This window comes from Ovis aries, chromosome 16, assembly GCF_016772045.2.
Source record: "Ovis aries strain OAR_USU_Benz2616 breed Rambouillet chromosome 16, ARS-UI_Ramb_v3.0, whole genome shotgun sequence".
Taxonomy (NCBI): domain Eukaryota; kingdom Metazoa; phylum Chordata; class Mammalia; order Artiodactyla; family Bovidae; genus Ovis; species Ovis aries.
The window spans coordinates 49,052,707-49,072,810 of record NC_056069.1 but is presented as its reverse complement, the minus strand read 5'-3'; the positions used below and the strand labels follow the sequence as shown (position 1 = coordinate 49,072,810).

Here is a 20,104-nt window from a genome sequence, read left to right as displayed (position 1 = left end):
AGCCAGAAGTCAGACTGATATTTTAATAACTTATTTCATACAGTGTCAATCTTCTGCTAAAAATTCTACAATATCATCCCATTTCAACTCAGAGTCAAAGACAAAATACAGTATCTTATGTCTTTGCTTCCTATAGTTGCTGTAAAATCACAAACTTTAGTTACTTAAACCACCACAAATTTATCCTCTTACAGTTCTGGAAGTCAGAAGGCTAAAGCAAGGTGTTGGCAGGGCTCTGCTCATTCTGGAGGCTCAAAAATGAGACTCTGTTTCTTTGCCATCTCCAGCTGTTGCAGGGTCTATGCATTCCTTGTCCCCTGTTCCTTTCTTCCACATTTAAAGCTTGTTACTTTAATCTCTGATTCCATTGTGGCATCCCTTTCCTTTGATTTTAACCCTCTTGCCTCACTCGTACAGGGAACCATGGGACTACATGGGGATCACATAGGAAATCCAGGATATAATCTCTCCTATCTCAAGAGCTTCAAATTTACTACAGCTACAAGTCTCTGTTTGCAATTTAGAATAACATATACACAAATTCTGAGAATCAGGATGTGGATATCTTTGGATGTCAGAGGATGAGTTGGCTGGATGGCATCACCAAAGCAATTGGCATGAACTTGGGCAAACTCTGGGAGATGGTGAGGGACAGGGAGGCATGGCATGCTACAGTCCATGAGGTCATAAAGAGTTGGACACAAATGGGTGACTGAACAATAACAATAGTCTTTGAGGGAATTATTCTGTCTACCACGTTCTGTAGGATCTGTGCATACTGTTAAACTTTCTGCCTTCCCCTTCAGTTGTTATTGTTGTTGTTGCCTCTTTTGCCCCAGGCACATACCTCCTTGCCTTCCCTTGAATATTCATGGGGAATCTCTTGATTTAAAATATCTGTAGTAACCATTTCATCTTGATGCAAAAAAAAAAAGAAAGAAAGAAAAACGTATTCCATTAATAGCTATTAGTTACCCCTTTCACTTCCTCCAAATCCTTTGCTTAAATATCACCTTTTTAGTGATGAAGCTTTGACCACCATCACCTGCTCTGTTCCACCCCTCAATATGTATTACCTTGCTTTCTCTCTTCTTTTCTTTATAAAAAAATATTTTCTTTGCTTGGCTACACTGGGTCTTTGCTGCAGCATGTAGGATCTCATAGTTACAGCATGTGAACTCTTAGCTTTGGAATATAGAATCTAGTTCCCTGACCAGGGATTGAACCCAGGCCCTCCGCATTGGGAGCATGGAGTCTTAGTCACTCGACCACCAGAGGAGTACCTCTCTCTTCTTTTCTGATAGCAACTTTTATCATGTAACATACCATAAGACTACTATATTTATTATATTTATTTTTAATTTCCTGCATTTCCCACCAAAAAAAAAAAAAAAGTGAGCTTCATGACGCAGGATGTGTTGTCTTTTATTCAGAGATGTAACCTGGTAACCTAGAGTGTATCTAAAAATAATAAGTGCTCCACACCTATTATGGATTTCAGAATGAAACAACCAATAAGCAAGGAATAGATGACCTGAAGAAATGGTTGATAGAACACTTGAAAAACTTGTTGACACACACACACAGTTTATTGTTATTTAGGAAAATGCCAATTAAAACATCAGATTTTAAAAAAGAAGGGTCTAAAAATAACAAAATTGAATCTCTACTTAGAATAAAAGAAACCATTGCATACTGACAGTGGGATAATGCACTGGTTAAAATTGAGGAAACTAAAATGGCAATACTTGGAAAAATTGAAGCTAGGCACACAGTAAAGATCAGCAAATTTATTCCTAATTATATACTCTTTCAATGTACTTAAGCAAGAGAGTGCATGTACAGAAACATTCACAGAAGTACTGTGAGCAAGAACCAAAGTAAGGTGAAAAGACAACATTGTATCTCCATTATTGATAATAATGTAAAACTAAGTCCAAACACAGAGATACTCTGCACAAAATATGGTTTAATTTCATAACCCCATTTGGGCAAAAGACACAAAAGAATATATGAGCAATGATTACCTTAAATTTCAGAAACATTTAAAACTCAGCACGTTCTTTATGACTGGCTCAAACTATAAAGAAACACAAGACATTATTAACCCCAAATGAATGTAATTGCCACTTTTATAAAGGAGAAATGATGCTGTTGCTAATAGACTGACACACAGGGGTTCTTAGGGACCACTAATTCTCCATTTCTTGACTGGGGCTGAGGTCATACACTTATTTGTTAAAGTTTTTATGTGTGTTTTATTCAACTTTCATTATGTATTACATTAAAAATAAAAAAAGAATTAAGGGTCAATTAATAAAAAGAACTTACAGGTCAAAAAAAACCTAGTTTAACAATAGAAAATTTGGTGAAGGATATAAACACTAATTTAAATAGAAAATGCTTTAAACACGTGAAGAAATGTTCACTCTCACTTAAAATAAGGGAAGTGTTTTAATTTACAAGATTGAAAAACTATTACAAATGTTGATAGTACAGAGATTTAAACAATTAAAGAGTTACATAGATATGAATTTGAGCAAACTCGGGAGATAGTGAAGGACAGGGAAGCCTGGTGTGTTGCAGTCCATGGGGTCGTAAAGAGCCCGACATGACTTAGCAACTGAACAACAAGAGTTGCTTACATACCTTGCTGTTGGCATGATAAATTCAAACAACATTAATGGAGAGCAATTTAGCAATATCTCTGAAAGTTTAAAGTTTCCAAACTTTATTTCAACATTTGAAGTCTAGTCATATTCCTAAAGCTATACCAGCACTGTGTGAAATAACATATGATTATATTACTTAATTTTTTAAAAGAATAAAAGTCCTTCAGAAAGAAATGGTAACATAAATTGCAATATATTCACTGGAAATAATGCTATAAAGCTACTAAATGCTTTAAAAAATGAAATGTATCTTTTTGCCCTGAAATGGAATATGTCATTACATTTTTAAGTAAAAAACAAATTATGTTTTATAACATTGTATAAAGTACACCACCATTTATATAAAAACAGTAAATACTTGTTAAGTAGTTCTATAATATCTTTTGGAGTATATATGTAAAAAAACAAAACAAAACAAAACCCAGAACTGATCAATGCAGTTTCTGAGGAAGAGAACTATGGATCCTGGTGGGAGTCGTAGTGGTAATTTTAACTGTGATATATACCCTATTTTGCCTTTTAAATTTTATGCAAAGTGCATGCATTATCAATTCAACATATAAATTAAATAACAAACATATAACAACTACAAAAATAAATTGACTTTTCTATGACGCAGTAGAAATATTCCTGTTACCAATGCAATTTTAGTTTTGTGCGGATATTATTCAGAAAAGAAAGTCAGGTAACCTATTCATCACTGCACTCCTGGATGCTCAGCTCTCAGGAATGCATACACCAGTGCATGATTCACAACATTATTCCTCTGCTCCTCTGATCTCAGGATAACCCAGGATTTACAAACTAGATTTGGTGCTAAGCTTATGATTTTTTTTTTTACATAGTGGCAGGACTAGTATCAGGGAAAATTGAAGAATTCAATTTTCTTGGAGTTTTTTGGGAGTATTTGGGAGACACAACACTGAACTGAGGAGTTCACTGAGGGAATTTAAGCTAAACAGCAGTCAAAATAGGAGATGTTCCTTGAGATAAAAGTAGTACACATTCTTATAGCTTAATTTCCTATTTGATAAAATAATTTTAATCCTGGATTGAGATTTAATATCTTAATTTAAAATTCTAAATATAATAACTTTTATGTAATCTATAAATGCATAAAGTATAGCTTTAAAAGTGAGGTTAGTGAAAGAATTTTACCAGAGAGAATCTGAAATTTGCATAAAGTGTTTTTGCTTCCTGTAGATTAGAGTTTCAGGGAGAAAACCAAAGGTTTGTATATTATATCCCAGCAAAATCATTGTTCCCTTTTTTAAACTTAGTTCATCTACCTGCAAACTAATATGCTTTTCTTTAACTTCTGTTTATAATTACCAGGAGCCCATGAAATGCAGTTACTCAATTAGCAACACAGTAATACAACCACCAACAATATTAATAATGATAATAAAATTCAGATTAAATCATGTTTTTTGATAAAATGAAAGTAGAAGTTTGACTATATTGGATTCCCCTTGTGGCTCAGCTGGCAAAGAATTCACCTGCAATGCGGGAGACTTGGGTCTGATCCCAGGTTGGGAAAATCCCCTAGAAAGGAAAAGGCTACCCGTTTCAGTATTCTGGCTTGAAGAATTCCATGGAACATATAGTCCATGGGGTTGCAAAGAGTCAGACATAATTATAATCTGTAAATATTTAAGAATTCATTTCAAAAAATTTATTGAAGTGTACTGTCCTTTTCTATTCAGGTTTTCATAAGAAGCAACTGAGAATTTGAATATTTGAACATATTCCAAGTATGAGACATTGATGAGCAAGCATAATAACATGCATCCCCTTTTTTCATTTTCTTTACTGAAAAGAACATTATTGTTTAGTACAAAGAGGACAAAAATTTAATTGACTATATATAATTGTATATTGTCTCCAAGAAAGAAAATGAGAGGGCTTTGGTAGAAATTCATAATGCCATAATAATAATTTCCTATGCTTCATGGCCATTATACACTCACTTCTTACTGATTAATTATACTAAGAGACTTTCTACAGAACAAATTTAAGTGAGATTTCAATACATTTTTCATTTACAGAGATTTCTCTCAAACTTTACCAAATGTCTGAGTCAATTTTCACATAATCTTCACTAGAAGATTATTATATTTTTTAAAGTTCTGTATTTGAAAAATGATGGGTTAAATTGTAGATCTAAATTTTTCTTAACTTTAATATTTTAAAATAATAGCTAATATTTTAAAAAGTTTATTTGGCACAGAGAAATTGAGTCATTTTTAAAAAATTATTATTATCAAAGTACTTCTATCTACTTCTGTTACTAATAGTTGTTAATTAACTGGTCTAAAAGCATAGAAATACTATTTTTAGAAAATAAATCTATAGTTATCTATTATATAAGATATACTCCAATGAAAATAAATTCAGGGGACACAGCATAGAGATGTAGATTTTAAAAGATGCTGGGTGACAAACTGAAGAAGCAGAAAAAAGAGATGAGAGAGCTTCTGTGTGGAGGGGATTATAAAATGGTAAGTCCAAGAGAAGGGCATATAAAAATAAGGCTGGTGGGAAAGAAAAGATGGAAACATAGCTTCTCTGGGTTACTAAATCAAGGGTATAAAGATGAGCGGAAAGACAGAGTTCCCACAATTCACTAGAGTACAGGAAGGGCAGTGAGCGTGGTAAACTATTTAGGTGATGTGGATGTACTGTTGTTTTGTGAGGGTTACAGAGATATAGCATGTTATGTAAGTAAGTTCATGGAAGAGTTTAGTAGTTATATACTGTCACTACTACCAGTAAGAACTTTTAAGTAAAAGAATGATTGAAGTTGTTTTTTATATATGAGTATCCCATACTTAATTCCATTTATCTTTTTTTTAATTCAATATTTGGCATTGGATATTTTATTGGAAAGTGCTAACAAGAAGTCTATTTCCCCTTAGTTAAATGGGAAAAAATAGAATGCTTACACATTAAACCCAAATTCAAAACCAATTTCTTAAAAATGTAAATAAAACAGTAAAATCTCTATGTAAGAATAACATGCTATAACATTAATACATAAAATGCTTAAATCAGTGTTACCTGATCACTTATGAGTTAACATGAATTAGTATGGCTTCCCAAAAAAGCTTACAAAATTTTAGGTGCACATTTTATTTTACAGCCTCTCATATTTAAACCACTTATGGGTGGTTTTGAACTTCTACCACGCATATCTGGAACATAGCTTAAGATCTTCCTGAATTTAACTACTTTGTTAAAATGTTATAGTGAGCTTTGAGGATGTGAGCATAATTTTCCAATGTAACTTCTAGCTGAAATATTGAGAGATAATGACATTGGATGCATTTTGAAAATGAAAAACCAAAGGTGGTCTGCCTGGAAAACAGTATCAGGGTTTTGCAGGACATAACTTTATTTAAAAATACTTGAGGATTAGTAGAGTCTTTATAAATTCTAATTCAGGGTCATCTTTTTTTTATTGTGGGCTTTACCTATATTAAACTCCCTGGTGGCTCAGATGATAAAGTGTCTGCCTGCAATGCAGGAGACCCGGGTTTGATCCCTGGGTTGGGAAAATCCCTTGGAGAAGGAAATGACAACCCACTCCAGTACTCTTGCCTGGAAAATTCCATGGACAGAGGAGCCTGGTAGGTTACATCCCATGGGGGTCACAAAGAGCCGGGCATGATTGAGCAAATTCCCTTTACCTATACTAAGGAAATAACGTCTATGTGAAAGTGAAAGTGAAGTAGCTCAGTCATGTTCCACTCTTTGAGACCCTGCGGAGTGTAGCCTACCAGGCTCTTCCCTCCATGGGATTCCCAGGCAAGATACTGGAGTGGGTTGCCATTTCCTTCTTCAGGGGATCTTCCCAACCCAGGGACGTCTATATTCACCTCAAAAATCCAAATATCTCATCAAGAAGGTTTTCATTAATCATTTAATCTAAAGGATTTTCTTTTGATGTCTATCAAGTCACTCTGATTTATTTTCTTCCAGGATATTTTCCAACTAAAATCACTCACTGTATTAATTTGTTTGGTGCTCAGTTCTTTTATGGTGTTCATTACTAGGGTTCAGATAGAAAATAACTCTATCACAAGACCGTTCCTTCTCCCATCTCAGCACTAAAGCAAGCCTATATGCATGGAACAGCTAAATGTGTGTGTGTTTTATGTAGGTTCTCTTCATCATGCTTGTATTTAAAAAAAAGAAAAAAAAAAGAAAAAATCACCTGGGAACTTTTGGCCTCAACATCACAGTTTTTAAAATGTCAAAGTGAGTGCTTCTAACTCTCTAAACTCCGATATAAAGTTCTTCCGCAAGTTCACCTGAGAACTTCTTCCTCCATAGGCAGATCGCAGTGGGAGGTCAGCACAGTTTCTTCTATCTCAGTTCCAACTAGTCCTTCCCTGGTTGCAACTAGGTTTGATTTGATTGTACCCATATTATTAAGAACAAAACACATACAATCTAATTTGGTGAATGCAGTTGGTACTTTCTGACTTTGTGAATGTTTAAAGTCGGGTGATTCTCTTATGAATAACACTTTTTATTTTTCCCCTGATTTTGGAAGACGTTTCTTCTAGAAATTTCCAATAATAACTTAATTATAAACTGCTGCACATTAAAAACCCCTTCCAAAGAGATAAACAGACAAATAAAAATAACTTGCCTCTCCAAGCTCGTCATTGAGTAGCATAGATTAGTGTAATGCAAATCTTAAATTATGTTAGGATAACAAAAAGTTACGAGACTCTTTCATCTCAGACAGAGCACAAGTCCCAAAAGCCTCGGACAAAATAGTAAGTGCCAAATATTGCTGCGTTTCAGGCTTTTGGGGTCTGTGCGGTTTCTAAGACAGAAAGAGTCTCATAACTTTTTGTTATCCTGACAATGTAGGAGATGCAGGAGACACGCCAATATTTTATGACAACCTATAAGGGAAAAGAATCTGAAAAAGAATATATATTGTGTGTATATATATATTCACTTTGCTATACACCTAAATCTAACACAACATTGTAAATCAACTATACTTCAATAATGATAATAATAATCTATCACTGGGAAAAAAGAATCTACGTGTTAAATGTATTTTACATTTAGAGAATGATGACATCAATGAGACTATCAGATCTGAATCACTTGGAGGCCCCAAGAATCTCTTTCATGTGTCCAGATGGTGTATTTTTACATTAAGTCAATAAGTTAAGACAGTTGCCCTAATTATTTATTAAAATTATTATGTTTTTACTTCCTAGAATGAATTATTTTATTGATACTATGCTGCCTCAGAATCAGATTTATTGTTGCTCAATTATGTTATTAAGTTTTTAGTGTTTGGGGATCTTTCTCATTCTCTGCTTTTGATTAAAAATCTATTTTTAACATGTTTTTCTCAACTTCAGAATCATTATTATATACTGTGCAAAATTTGGACAGTAAATAGAATTAGTAATTCACTTAGAACTGTGTGTTTATTACAGCTCAAAGTAAATTCAAGCATATCTAGCTTAATGTCATTATTTATTTGAATTTTTGGAAGCCTAGAAATTTGAAATTATTTAGAGCAACTGAAACAGGCAATGGAAATCTGTGATAAGCTATGTGTAAAAAAAATTAATAAAAATAGTTGATAAACACAATGTTTCTCAAATCTTAAATTGGGGAATTAAAAAATGTTCGTAGGAAGTTGAGATATGAAAGCAGCATAGAGCAAACTAGATACTTGAAGTTCAAGTTATAAAACCCTTGTTTTGGAAGGTAAAGAAAGGTTAGCAGACACTATCTCATCTTAAAGGTCAACATTGTGATTAGTTCACTGAAAAAGGAAAAAAAAAACTTAGGAGAAACGTATTTTGGTTTAGAATACATTTGATTAAATTATTTAGAGGAAAATATTTGTTTGCTTATTGAGAGGTGAACAAAGAAATGCTTTGAGTTCATCATGGGTTTAGCTAGTTTCTTAATAAAAGCCATGGCAGTGGCAATTCCGCCATTGGCTTTCTTCTTCTTTTTCTCAGTCTTCCTTTATTTCTTCTTATTCTTTTTCTTAATAAATGGGTTTTTAAATGCTTATATATTTCATATTTATAATTTAATCATATAAAATTAAAAATATAATGTACATTTGTTGTTGTTTAGTTGCTAAGTTCTATCCAACTCTTCTGTGATTCCACGGACTGTAGCCCACCAGGGTCATCTGTACATAGTATTTCCCAGGCAAGAACACTAGAGTTGCCATTTCCTTCTGCAGGGGATCTTCCAGACCCAGGGATCGAACCTGCATCTCCTGCATTAGCAGGCAGATTCTTTACCACTGAGGCACCAGGGTAGCCTATAATGTACATTAATATAATATGTACATTATATATACATAGGAGGGTGAAAAAGTTGGCTTAAACCTCAACATTCAGAAAACGAAGATCATGGCATCTGGTCCCATCACTTCATGGGAAATAGATGGGGAAACTGTGGAAACAGCATCAGACTTTATTTTTGGGGGCTCCAATATCACTGCAGATGGTGACTGCAGCCATGAAATTAAAAGATGCTTACTCCTTGGAACAAACGTTATGACCAACCTAGATAGCATATTCAAAAACAGAGACCTTACTTTGACAACTAAGGTCTGCCTATTCAAGGCTATGGTTTTCCCAGTGGTCATGTATGGATGTGAGATTTGGACTGTGAAGAAAGCTAAGAGCCGAAGAATTGATGCTTTTGAACTGTGGTGTTGAAGAAGACTCTTGAGAGTCCCTTGGACTGCAAGGAGATCCAACCAGTCCATTCTGAAGGAGATTAGCCCTGGGTGTTCTTTGGAAGGAATGATGCTAAAGCTGAAACTCCAGTACTTTGGCCACCTCATGCGAAGAGTTGACTCATTGGAATAGACTCTGATGCTGGGAGGGATTGGGGGCAGGAGGAGAAGGGGACAAGAGAGGATGAGATGGCTGGATGGCATCACTGACTCAATGGATGTGAGTTTGAGTGAACTCTGGGAGTTGGTGATGGACAGGGAGGCCTGGTGTGCTGCGATTCATGGGGTCACAAAGAGTCAGACACGACTGAGCAACTGAACTGAACTGAACTGAACTGATGTATATATAATGTACATTATAGGCTACCCTGGTGGCTCAGTGGTAAATATATAAATATAAGTATATATTTATATATAAGGCAAAACCACTGATATGATTACACAATAGATGAGAAACTGAAGGCCAGAAGAAGTTAACTGATTTAAGCACTGAGAGAGAAAAATAGTGGCAGTAGCAAGGATATATATGAGTGTTTAGACTGGCAGTTACATATTTTTCCTAAGCTTTCTTCTGCTTTAACCCAATGAGGACAAGGGGTTCTTTCTCTTGCTTTAATTCTGTAAGCAGTAATGGGTTTTTATCTAAGAAATTATATGCCATCCATTTTTTTACAGGATCTATTGGCTGTTTTGCAAGCTTCCCTTGTTAGTCAGCTGGTAAAGAATTTGCCTGCAATTCAGGAGACCTGGATTTGATTCCTGGAGAAGGGAAAGGCTACCCACTCCAGTATTTTGACTGGAGAATTCCAGGGACTGCATAGTCCATGGGGTTTCAAAGAGTCAGACACTACTGAGCGACTTTCACTTTCTCATTTTCTCACATTGGCTGTTTGGTATTTAAAGGTTCCCCCTCTTTATGCATGTGCTTTTCAGTTTTGTCCTCAATTCCCCATTGTTTAAGTCTCTTCACTGACTCTACTCAGAGCTCCCACTATGTTTCCCACAACAATGGAGCGTCTGTCATTGTCTTCCCATGTGTCTAGTATTTGGGACAATTATAACTTCTACCTCTAAGCTAAACTATTTGTTGAATCACTTAGCATCAATATTACATATTTACTTTAAACAAAGTAAAAGCTAGAACCAGAATTTCTGAAAGAATGAATATGTAATACATTTATTAGAAGTAATGTTGGAAAGACTATCTAGGAAATTTCAAAAAAAAATTATATCTTATGAAGAGAATATATCTTAGCCCCTATTATATTCATTAAAATGCACATTTATAAAATATTCTATATTGCATATTATCTTTTTTGCATACACACATTGATATGTTTATCTCTAAAATAAGATCTTTATATAAGTAATTAATGCAATATAAACATTCAATGATAATATGCACATATACTATATATATTATATTGTATAAGGCAATAGACAAGGGAAATTTAAAGATAGATATCTCACAGGTTGGGCTTCCCTCGTAGCTCAGTCATTAGAGAATCCACCTAAAATGCAGGAGACCTGGGTTCAATTTCTGGGTCAGGAAGATCCTCTGGAGAGGGAAATGGCCACCCACTCCAGTATTCTTCCCTGGAAAAGCCCATGGATGGAAGAGTCTGGCAGGCTACAGTCTACGGGGTTGCAGGAATCAGACAGGACTGAGACCAAGCATACATACTCATAGGTCACTACATGAATAAATGATAGAAATACAAAATGGACTTGAAATATAAGCTAAATAACAGATGCTCTGAATATCAGAAGTCAGAGTTACAGCATTGAATATATTTATTTCTGTTGCTCTGGTAGCTCAGAACACATAGACGAAACTGGTGAGCACATTCTTTAACTTCCTTATGACTCTACTTATTAAAGAGTTTTCTGACTTGCTTTTATAGAGCAGACTATGGAAGCAGCACTTGAGTTGTTTATCAAAATGTGTATGTCTTTTAAGTATTTACCATCTTTAATACCCCATAGTAATGTAAATTATACATTAGTGTTCCCCACGAAAGAGTTAAGTGGTACCAGACCACCACTCTGAGAATTCAGTCCAATACAACTCAGGTTAATCCAATCAACTAAATATTAAAATCTAAGGGTTAGAAAAGGAGATATGAAGTTTTTGATTTCAAGTTATTGATATTTTTTGTAGAGAGTACAAATGAAAGCACATAAAGTAGCTTGACTATCACAAAAGCACATAATGCAATAATAATCAATTTAGCAACATTTATTACTCATTAAGGACTAGATGAAGGAAAATCTATGCAAATAACTGCTATGTCTAGGAAGAACCAAATGAAACCATTTATAATTTGTATGGATCAAATTTCAGTTATTATATTTTCATGTGGTTGGTTACATAAACTGAAAGTTGCCTATTGCAGCAACCATAAAATTTGCCTTCACCTTCTGATCTCAGGCATTTGATCAGATGACACTTGCGATAAGTCCACTACTGCTTGCTTTCTGGTAAAATTGCTTGGGTTGCCATTTCTTTTTTTCTCCTTCCAGTCAATATGTATGACATTTAACCTTTAATGCCATCATTCTTATATTGCCAGAAATTTTAAAAGGATTATAATAACTGGAACATGAAAAAACATACCAAAGTGTTTAAAAATCAATGAACATATATTTTCTCAAATTCTTTTTCTTAGAAGACAAAAACTTCAAGCATGATTTTAATTAGGTTGATGCAATAACTGCTGACACAATCATGGAGCTATCATAATTTTATAGTCTTCACTAGAGCTATAAGAACATGTGATTATATCTGTTTGTCTTTTGTGTGTTTAACTTTTTTTTCCTTTAACATAGTTTCATAAACTGTCCATAAAAATAATAACACCATTAAAATAATTCTTTCTTTAAGAAATTACCTAATTTTGATTAGATTCAGATGGTGCCAAGAAAGAAAACTGAAATTAATACAACCCAGTGTATAAAAGCATTCATCGTTAATTTTGTCACATTTATCCTTCCATTCCTAACCACAGATCATTTTCTTCCCAAACTTTTATAACTGAACAGCATGAAATCTCCTCATATGATCATGTCCTGATTAGAAAACTACTTTAACTGCTTGTCTTTCCATTTGTTTCTCCCTTACATAAATGTACCCGTGGTAGGACTTTAGAAAAATAAGTAACATTAATATTTGGAATACATTTTCTTATAAGTAAGCATTTTTTTGGCCTTAGGGCATGTTTCTAATGACATTTGCTTTCTCATTCTGCAAAATATCAAAGAACTTCTAAATACATCTTTTCTTCCTCACTAAAGTCAACAGCAATGAGACTATACGTGTAATATTCATGCATTGTCAATTTTAGTGACTAGACTGACATATAGTTTTCTTCCGTTCATTGATTTTTAAATACAAATTCTGAAATTGCAATTTTATTACCTCTAATCCACAAGGTAGTAGGCAGAATTAATTCTAGTAAGTGAACTCCTATATTTATCATTCCATATTCATTACATAGTTTTAAACTTATAATTTGTATTCCATAATCAAATATTGCTTTAGGAATATTTAAAGAATAAAATTTGTAAGAATGGTAATTTTTATAAACTTCAAGTATTCCTTATGAGATATATATATATATATATATATGTAAAAGAATGTAAATATTTGCAATTTCAATACAGACTTACCTTGCCAACATATTGGTAATCAGATCCTGTATATTCCTCCAGTAAGAAAAATTGATTCCACATCCAACCACGCTTTTGACGATGAAGTATTTTGCCATCACTCCTCGGTACACGTGCACCTAAAATTCTTTTCTGAGGCACAGAAGTCCTTCTGAACATTATCTCTGGAGAACAGAAATGTGGCAGGCATACCCAGAGTAGAAATAGTAGCAAAAATTGATATATTGTCATAGTTCACTTCTTGACAATTTCCAACGTGGATGAAGAAAAAGGAGTCTTATTTTATTCGGTTGAATTTTACTGTATTTCAACTGGTTTCCAACATTTCATCAATGTTTTGGACATGTTTCCAAAAGCTTCAAACAAACAAACAAATTTAAAAAAGTCAGTTGACAACATTATAAATGTTACCTGTCACTTTAAATTTAATGTGACAAAGATTAATTAATGATAGCAATGAAAATATTTACCTTCCCTCTCTTACATAAAGTAATTGCTAGAGATATGACATTGGAGATATGACTTGTCTAGTAAGATATCTATAAGAATAGAGGATTGCAAACAATTTCAAACAAATTCCAAAGAAAGGACATATTAAGCCTAATTATTTTTTTTTCCTTTTGGAACTTTACTAGTTTTTAGGAATTATAACCCCTGTATAGAGTGGAGATGTAGTTAATTTTACATGCCAACTTTCCCAGAGTAATTTAACATAAATTAAAATTCTGAAAACAAAATAGTGATTTTAATAACTACAGGAAATAGGCACTTATCATGCAATGCAATGATATTCAAATAATTATTTTAAACAGCAGCACAGTTTCTTCAATTTTCATCCACCTCAAAGATAAAAAAAGCCAAAATAAAAAAAATCTGAGTGTCTTCAGCTGAAGACTTTTCTTCTCTCCTCTCTCAGGTAGATCTGTGAAACAAATAGAGCTTCCTAGAGCAGAAAATAAAAATCACAATTACAGTAAATCAACATGGGACATAATTTACACTACTGTGTATAAGGATTTAATCATGCTGAAAGTTCCAGCTTTGACACATTTGCACAATGTATCACCACAGACTTGCCCCTATGCTAATCTGGAATTCCATGATGCTCCAGCCTTCTCACTGCTCTCCACCTGCAGTTATTTTTTCTCAGCAGTGTATCTCCGGTAAATCCTGTGTGTGTGTTACTTATTCAGTCATGTCTGACTGTTTGTGAACGAATGGACTGTAGCCCACCAGGCTCTTCTGTCCATGTTATTCTTCAGGCAAGAATACTGGAGTGGACTGCCATTCCTTTAACCAAGGGATCTTCTCAACCCACGGATCGAACTCAAGTCTCCTGCATTTCAGGCAGATTCTTTACTGTTTGTTTTACCATTTGAGCTACCCAGGAAGTCTTTCAATAATCCCACTACAATGTAAATCAGATCATGTAACTTTGCACAAAACCCTCTGATGGCTTCGCACCTCGTTTTGATTAAAACCCAGCATCTCACAAAGACCTACAATTGAGTACTCCTTTTCATACCTGCTGGTCTCCTTTCTGACCTCATGCTATACTTCAATCCCTCAGGTCACTACTCAAAATTGACTCTTTTCCAGCCAAAGTGTCCCTCTTGCTTCCACCTGCAATATACCTCATATACCCCTCTCTTCAACCAGGACCTCTTTACTTTTTCTCTCCAACTGGAATGTTTTTCCATGTAGTTATCCACATAGGCAGAGTCCCTGCTTCCATTGGGTCTTTCTTAAAACCTCCCCTAATATTTTCTAGATCTCAATATACATGTGTTTTATTTATTATTTATTGTGCATATATTCTGCCTGTCATCATCCCATGTAAAAAAGGAACTTTGCTCTTTTCTTTGCTATTGTTTTCACAGTACCTAGAACAGAATCTTGCACATGGTAGATGTTCATTAAACAATCTGATTGAATGAATGCATGAATTATAAATTGATTCAAACATCTGAGCATCATTAACTCCTCTATAAAGTTAAGCCCAAATATTTATGTATGAAAATAATATTTTCAAATCATCATTACTTTTATTCTTTGTTTATATTATTCTTAAGGCTATTTTTATTTAAAATTTCCTATCTTCTTTTTATTTTCAGTTAGGTATGCATTTTATTTCAGGATATGATAAAATACAACAAAAAGTGGTTGGGAGACCAAAAATATTATAAAAAGTGGTTGGAGGACCAAGAGGATTGAGTTTCATTTCTTTAATATGACAATGTATTCTTAAGTGCTCCAGCATTTACATGTATGGTTTCATTCACAAAGATTTTTAAGCAATATATTTACTTATTTGTGTGTTTGTTTTATTATTCAGATGATTTAAAGGTTAATGAAAATATGCTTCAGAAGTAAGATTAAAGATGAAGCAGTATTTCCCCAGAGTGTATTAAATGACTGTGGAACTCTCTACAGCACATGAAGCATTCAACATGACAGATATAACCTGTATTAAAATCTGTCATGTAATGCTATACTGGGGAGAAAAGAAATTATCTGATGCATAAAATGGTTTTACATCACAAAGTACTGACTTTACAGAAACTCAGATTGATTGGATTCTAAGTAATAGGAACATTTACCAAAATGATATTTGACTTTTTAAATGCATCAGAACACTCTAGATAGTATTCTCCAGAAATTTATACTGTTCTAAGAGTTAGAGGAGAGTTTGTACAATTGAGGGTTTCTTTTATCTTCTATGAAAGCCTTGAAACTTATTGAAGCAAGATTCTCATTTCAACTCTTTTTTTTTTAATTTAAAACTATTTGCTAGCACTTGCTATATTGATTATTTTCAATACAATATAACTTTACTTATAGGTTTAGAAGCTTAATTATCAATATTTTTAGGAAGGAGGATGAGGACATTGCATTTTTAAAAGTTGTTAGTAAACAATTGGAGCTATATATATATATATACATATACCATTTTTGTTTTGGGGGCTTCCCTTGTGGCTCAGAGGTTAAAGCGTCTCCCTGCAATGTGGGAGACCTGGGTTTGATCCCTGGGTCAGGAAGATCCCCTGGAGAAGGAAATGGCAACCCACTCCGGTATTCTTGCCTGGAGAATCCCATGGACAGAGGAGCCTGGTGGGCTGCAGTCCACGGGGTCGCAAAGAGTTGGACACAACTGAGCGACTTCACTTATTATTTTGGTTTCTATTATTTCATAAAATATTTTCTGAAGAATATATAGTTAAATGCATTTTAATACTGATTTAAGATGTATGAGAGTTGGACTGTGAAGAAAGCTGAGCACTGAAGAGTTCATGCTTTTGAACTGTGGTGTTGGAGAAGACTTGAGAGTCCCTTGGACTGCAAGGAGATTCATCCAGTCCATTCTAAAGGAGATCAGGCCTGACTGTTCTTTGGAAGGAATGATGCTAAAGCTAAAACTCCAGTACTTTGGCCACCTCATGCGAAGAGTTGACTCATTGGAAAAGACTCAGATGCTGGGATGGATTGAGGGCAGGAGGAGAAGGGGACAACAGAGGATGAAATGGCTGAATGGCATCACTGACTTGATGGACATGAGTCTGAGTGAACTCTGGGAGTTGGTGATGGACAGGGAAGCCTGGCAATTCATGGGGTCGCAAAGAGTCGGACACAACTGAGTGACTGAACTGAACTGAAGATAATTAAAAGATATTTAAATATATTCTCCATAAATGTATTTGATAAAACCATCTCAAGCAATGACAAGCTTAAATAAAAATACATTTAACCATGACTAATTAGATATATGAATTTATTTCATTAATAGATTGTGCTTTTGGTCTCATATCTAAAAATTTTTGCATAACTTTAAGGTCAAAAACATTTTCTCTTGTATTTTCTTTTAGAAGTTTTATAGTTTAAGTTCTTAGCATGTATGGTCCAATTTGAATCAAACTTTGTATATGGCTCAAGATATGAATTGCAGTTTGATGTTTTGCTTATGAATACCCAATTTTTCTAGCACCATTTGCTGAGAAGTGCATCCTTTCTCCACTGAATTGCTTTTGTAACTTTGTCAAAAATCAGTTGTATATCTATGTGTATTTATATATTTTTGGACTCATATATATTTGCTTGTTTGTTCATCTTTATACCCATAGAGCACTGTCTTAATCACTATAATTAGTAAGTCTGGAAATCAAATAATCTTAGTCCTCCAATTTTAGTTTTTTAATTTTCGTATTTTTGGATATTATAGAACTCCTTGCATTTTCCATTACATTTTATAGTTACCTTGCATTTTATATATAAAAATCTGTGGGGATATTAATGGAGATTGCATTGAATCTATAGATAAATTTGAGAAAAATGAGCATCATAATGACATTGACTCTCCTGAACTATGAACACTATATGTATCTCTCAGTCATGTTTTGTTGATTTCAGTACATAAGTCTTGTCCACATTTGTCAAATATAACCTGAGTATTTTCATTTTTTTCATGCTATTACTTTATCACATTTTTGTTTTTAACCAATTTTTTTTAGGTCAGATTGAAATACAAAGAGCTGAAATACTCATTGTATACAACTTGATGAGTTTGGACATTGTTAAGAGGAAATACAGACACATCCTAGTCTGGCATGAGTATATGATAACAGATTGTAAATCATCTGATTATAGACTTGTATCCAGATATATAAAGAATTCTCAAAATCAACCATCAAAAAACACAAAACCCAATAAAAATTGGAAGAAGATTTGAATTGACACTTCACCTAAGAAGATAGAGGGCAAAAAATATATGAAAAGATATTCAACATCATTCATCATTTGAGGAATGTAAACTAAAATGACTGATGACAAGCATATGTCAGTGAGGATGTGGAGGAATGAGAACTCTTTTACACCTTTGACGGGATTGTCAAATAAGATAAACTCTTTGAAACAGTGTAGTAAGTTGAAAAATGGCCCCTCAAAGATGTTTATGCCCTGAATTCTAAAATATGGATCTATATATATGCTACTTTACAGGGTAAGGAAATTTTAGAGATATGATTCACTGAAAATCTTGGGGATCTAGGAAATTATCCTGGATCATTTAGACAAAATCAATGGTGGCTCAGACAGTAAAGAAACTGCCTGCAATGCAGGAGACTTGGGTTCAGTCCCTGGGCTGGGAAGATCCCCTGGAGAAGGGAATGGCCGCCCACTCCAGTATTCTTGCCTGGGAAATCCCATGGGCAGAGGAGCTTGTGGGGGCTACAGTCCGCGGGGTCACAAAGAGTCACTTTGTGACATGACTGAGTGACTAGCACTTTTATTTTCTTTGAATATGATCACAGGTGTTTCCCAGGTGGTGCAGTGCTAAAGAATCTGCCTACCAGTTCAGGAGATTTAAGAGACACAGTTTCAATCCCTAGGTCAGGAAGATACACTGCAGTAGGAAATGACAACCTGCTCCATTATTCTTGCCTGGAAACATTCCATAGACAGAGGAGCCTGACGGGCTATAGTTCATGCGGTTGCGAGAGTTGAACACGACTGTGGACATGACTAAGCAACTGAACACACACATACAAGGTAATCACAGGGGGCCTCATAAGAGGGAGGCAGGAGGATCAGTCAGTAAAAGAGATAATCACAGATGTTGGAGGTTAGAGTGTCCCAGGTAAGAGTACAATAGATAAGGATTACAGGCCACCCTGGAAGGTAAAGAAGCCAAACAATGGCTACTCCCCTGGAGCATCGTCTTCCCCTTCTCCCAGGCAGAAATCTTGATTTTAGACTTTTGACCTCTTGCTGTTGTTCAGCTGCTAAGTTTTGTCCAGCTCCTTTGTGACCCTGTGAACTGTAGCCCGCCAATCCCCTCTATCCATGGAATTATCCAGGCAAGAATAATGGAGTGGGTTGCCATTTCCTTCTCCAGGGGATCTCTCCTATCCAGGGATCAAGTGCATGTCTTCTGCATTGGCAGGCAGATTCTTTACTACTGAGCCACTGGGAAGCCCTTTGACCTCTAGAGATCTAATAGATAAATCTGTAATATTTTAAGTCATTCAGTTTGTGAGTTGTTACAGTACCAATAAGACAAGCAGATTTAGACATTTATGCAAGTGGAATAAAGGATATTCATCTAAAATGTGCATAGGGAAAGGCTAGAGAAAAGTCAATGTCACAGGTGAATAGATGAACAAATTGTATTATATGCATACAGTGGAATGTTACTAAGCAATTAAAAAAGAATGACATTTTAAGTTCATAAGCAAGGACAGAGCTTAAAAAATACCACTCCATCCTAAAAACAAAGATAACCTGAACAGACTTAAAAAATTAACAACTCTTCTTGGATTCATAACAATGGAGGGGGACTCAGGGACTACTGCCTCCAAGATTGAAGATAGATAAATGAACAGAAGGAAGCTCGGCTTAACTGACCAGAGACTCAAGAGCAGAAATCAGCCAGAACCAGTAATGGAGTGGCAAACCTGAACTGTAATTGATAAACTACTGGAGGTTCAGTGAGTGTAGCTCGGAGATTTAAAAACTCCAAGAGGCAAGTCCTCAACACGGTGTGATTTACCGTCAAGAACACCTCCAAGTTTCCACAGTAAATATCTGAGAAAAATCCCCTTGTGTTTCTCCAGGGAGAGGGTAAAGGAAACATTTTTACATACATCAGATCATTCTGCTCTTAATAAGGCCAGCCCTCAGGGGAAATTAGTCAACCAGAGCCTAACCTGCTGGAGAACTGCCCGTGTGCAAAGTCGCTTCAGTAGTGACTTTTCAACCCTAGGGACTGTAACCCACCAGGCTCCTCCATCCACGGGATTCTCCAGGCAAGAATACTGGAGTGGGTTGGAAGGCCCTCTTCCAGGGGATCTTCACAACTTAGGGATCGAACCCATGTCTCTTATGTCTCCTGAACTAGCAGGCAAGTTCTCTACCACTAGTACCACCTTACATAGGGAAAGAGGAAATACATTCTGGCCCACCTAAGGAGTGAGAAAACCTTGAGAAACATTTGTGAAGTTCAGTCCAGAGGCACAGAATCACTGAA

At 34.9% G+C, this 20,104-nt stretch overlaps 1 protein-coding gene across 1 annotated transcript in view; it reads right to left on the bottom strand.

Annotated features, from left to right (window-relative positions):
- CDH10 (cadherin 10) overlaps positions 1–20,104 on the bottom strand; it is a 186,393-nt gene that overhangs the window by 101,126 nt on the left and 65,163 nt on the right. Inside the window, exon 2 of the mRNA XM_004017075.5 lies at positions 13,087–13,442. Within this exon, the coding sequence (XP_004017124.1) occupies positions 13,087–13,317 (231 nt within the window). The 5' untranslated portion in view covers positions 13,318–13,442. The remainder of the gene's footprint in view (positions 1–13,086; positions 13,443–20,104) is intronic.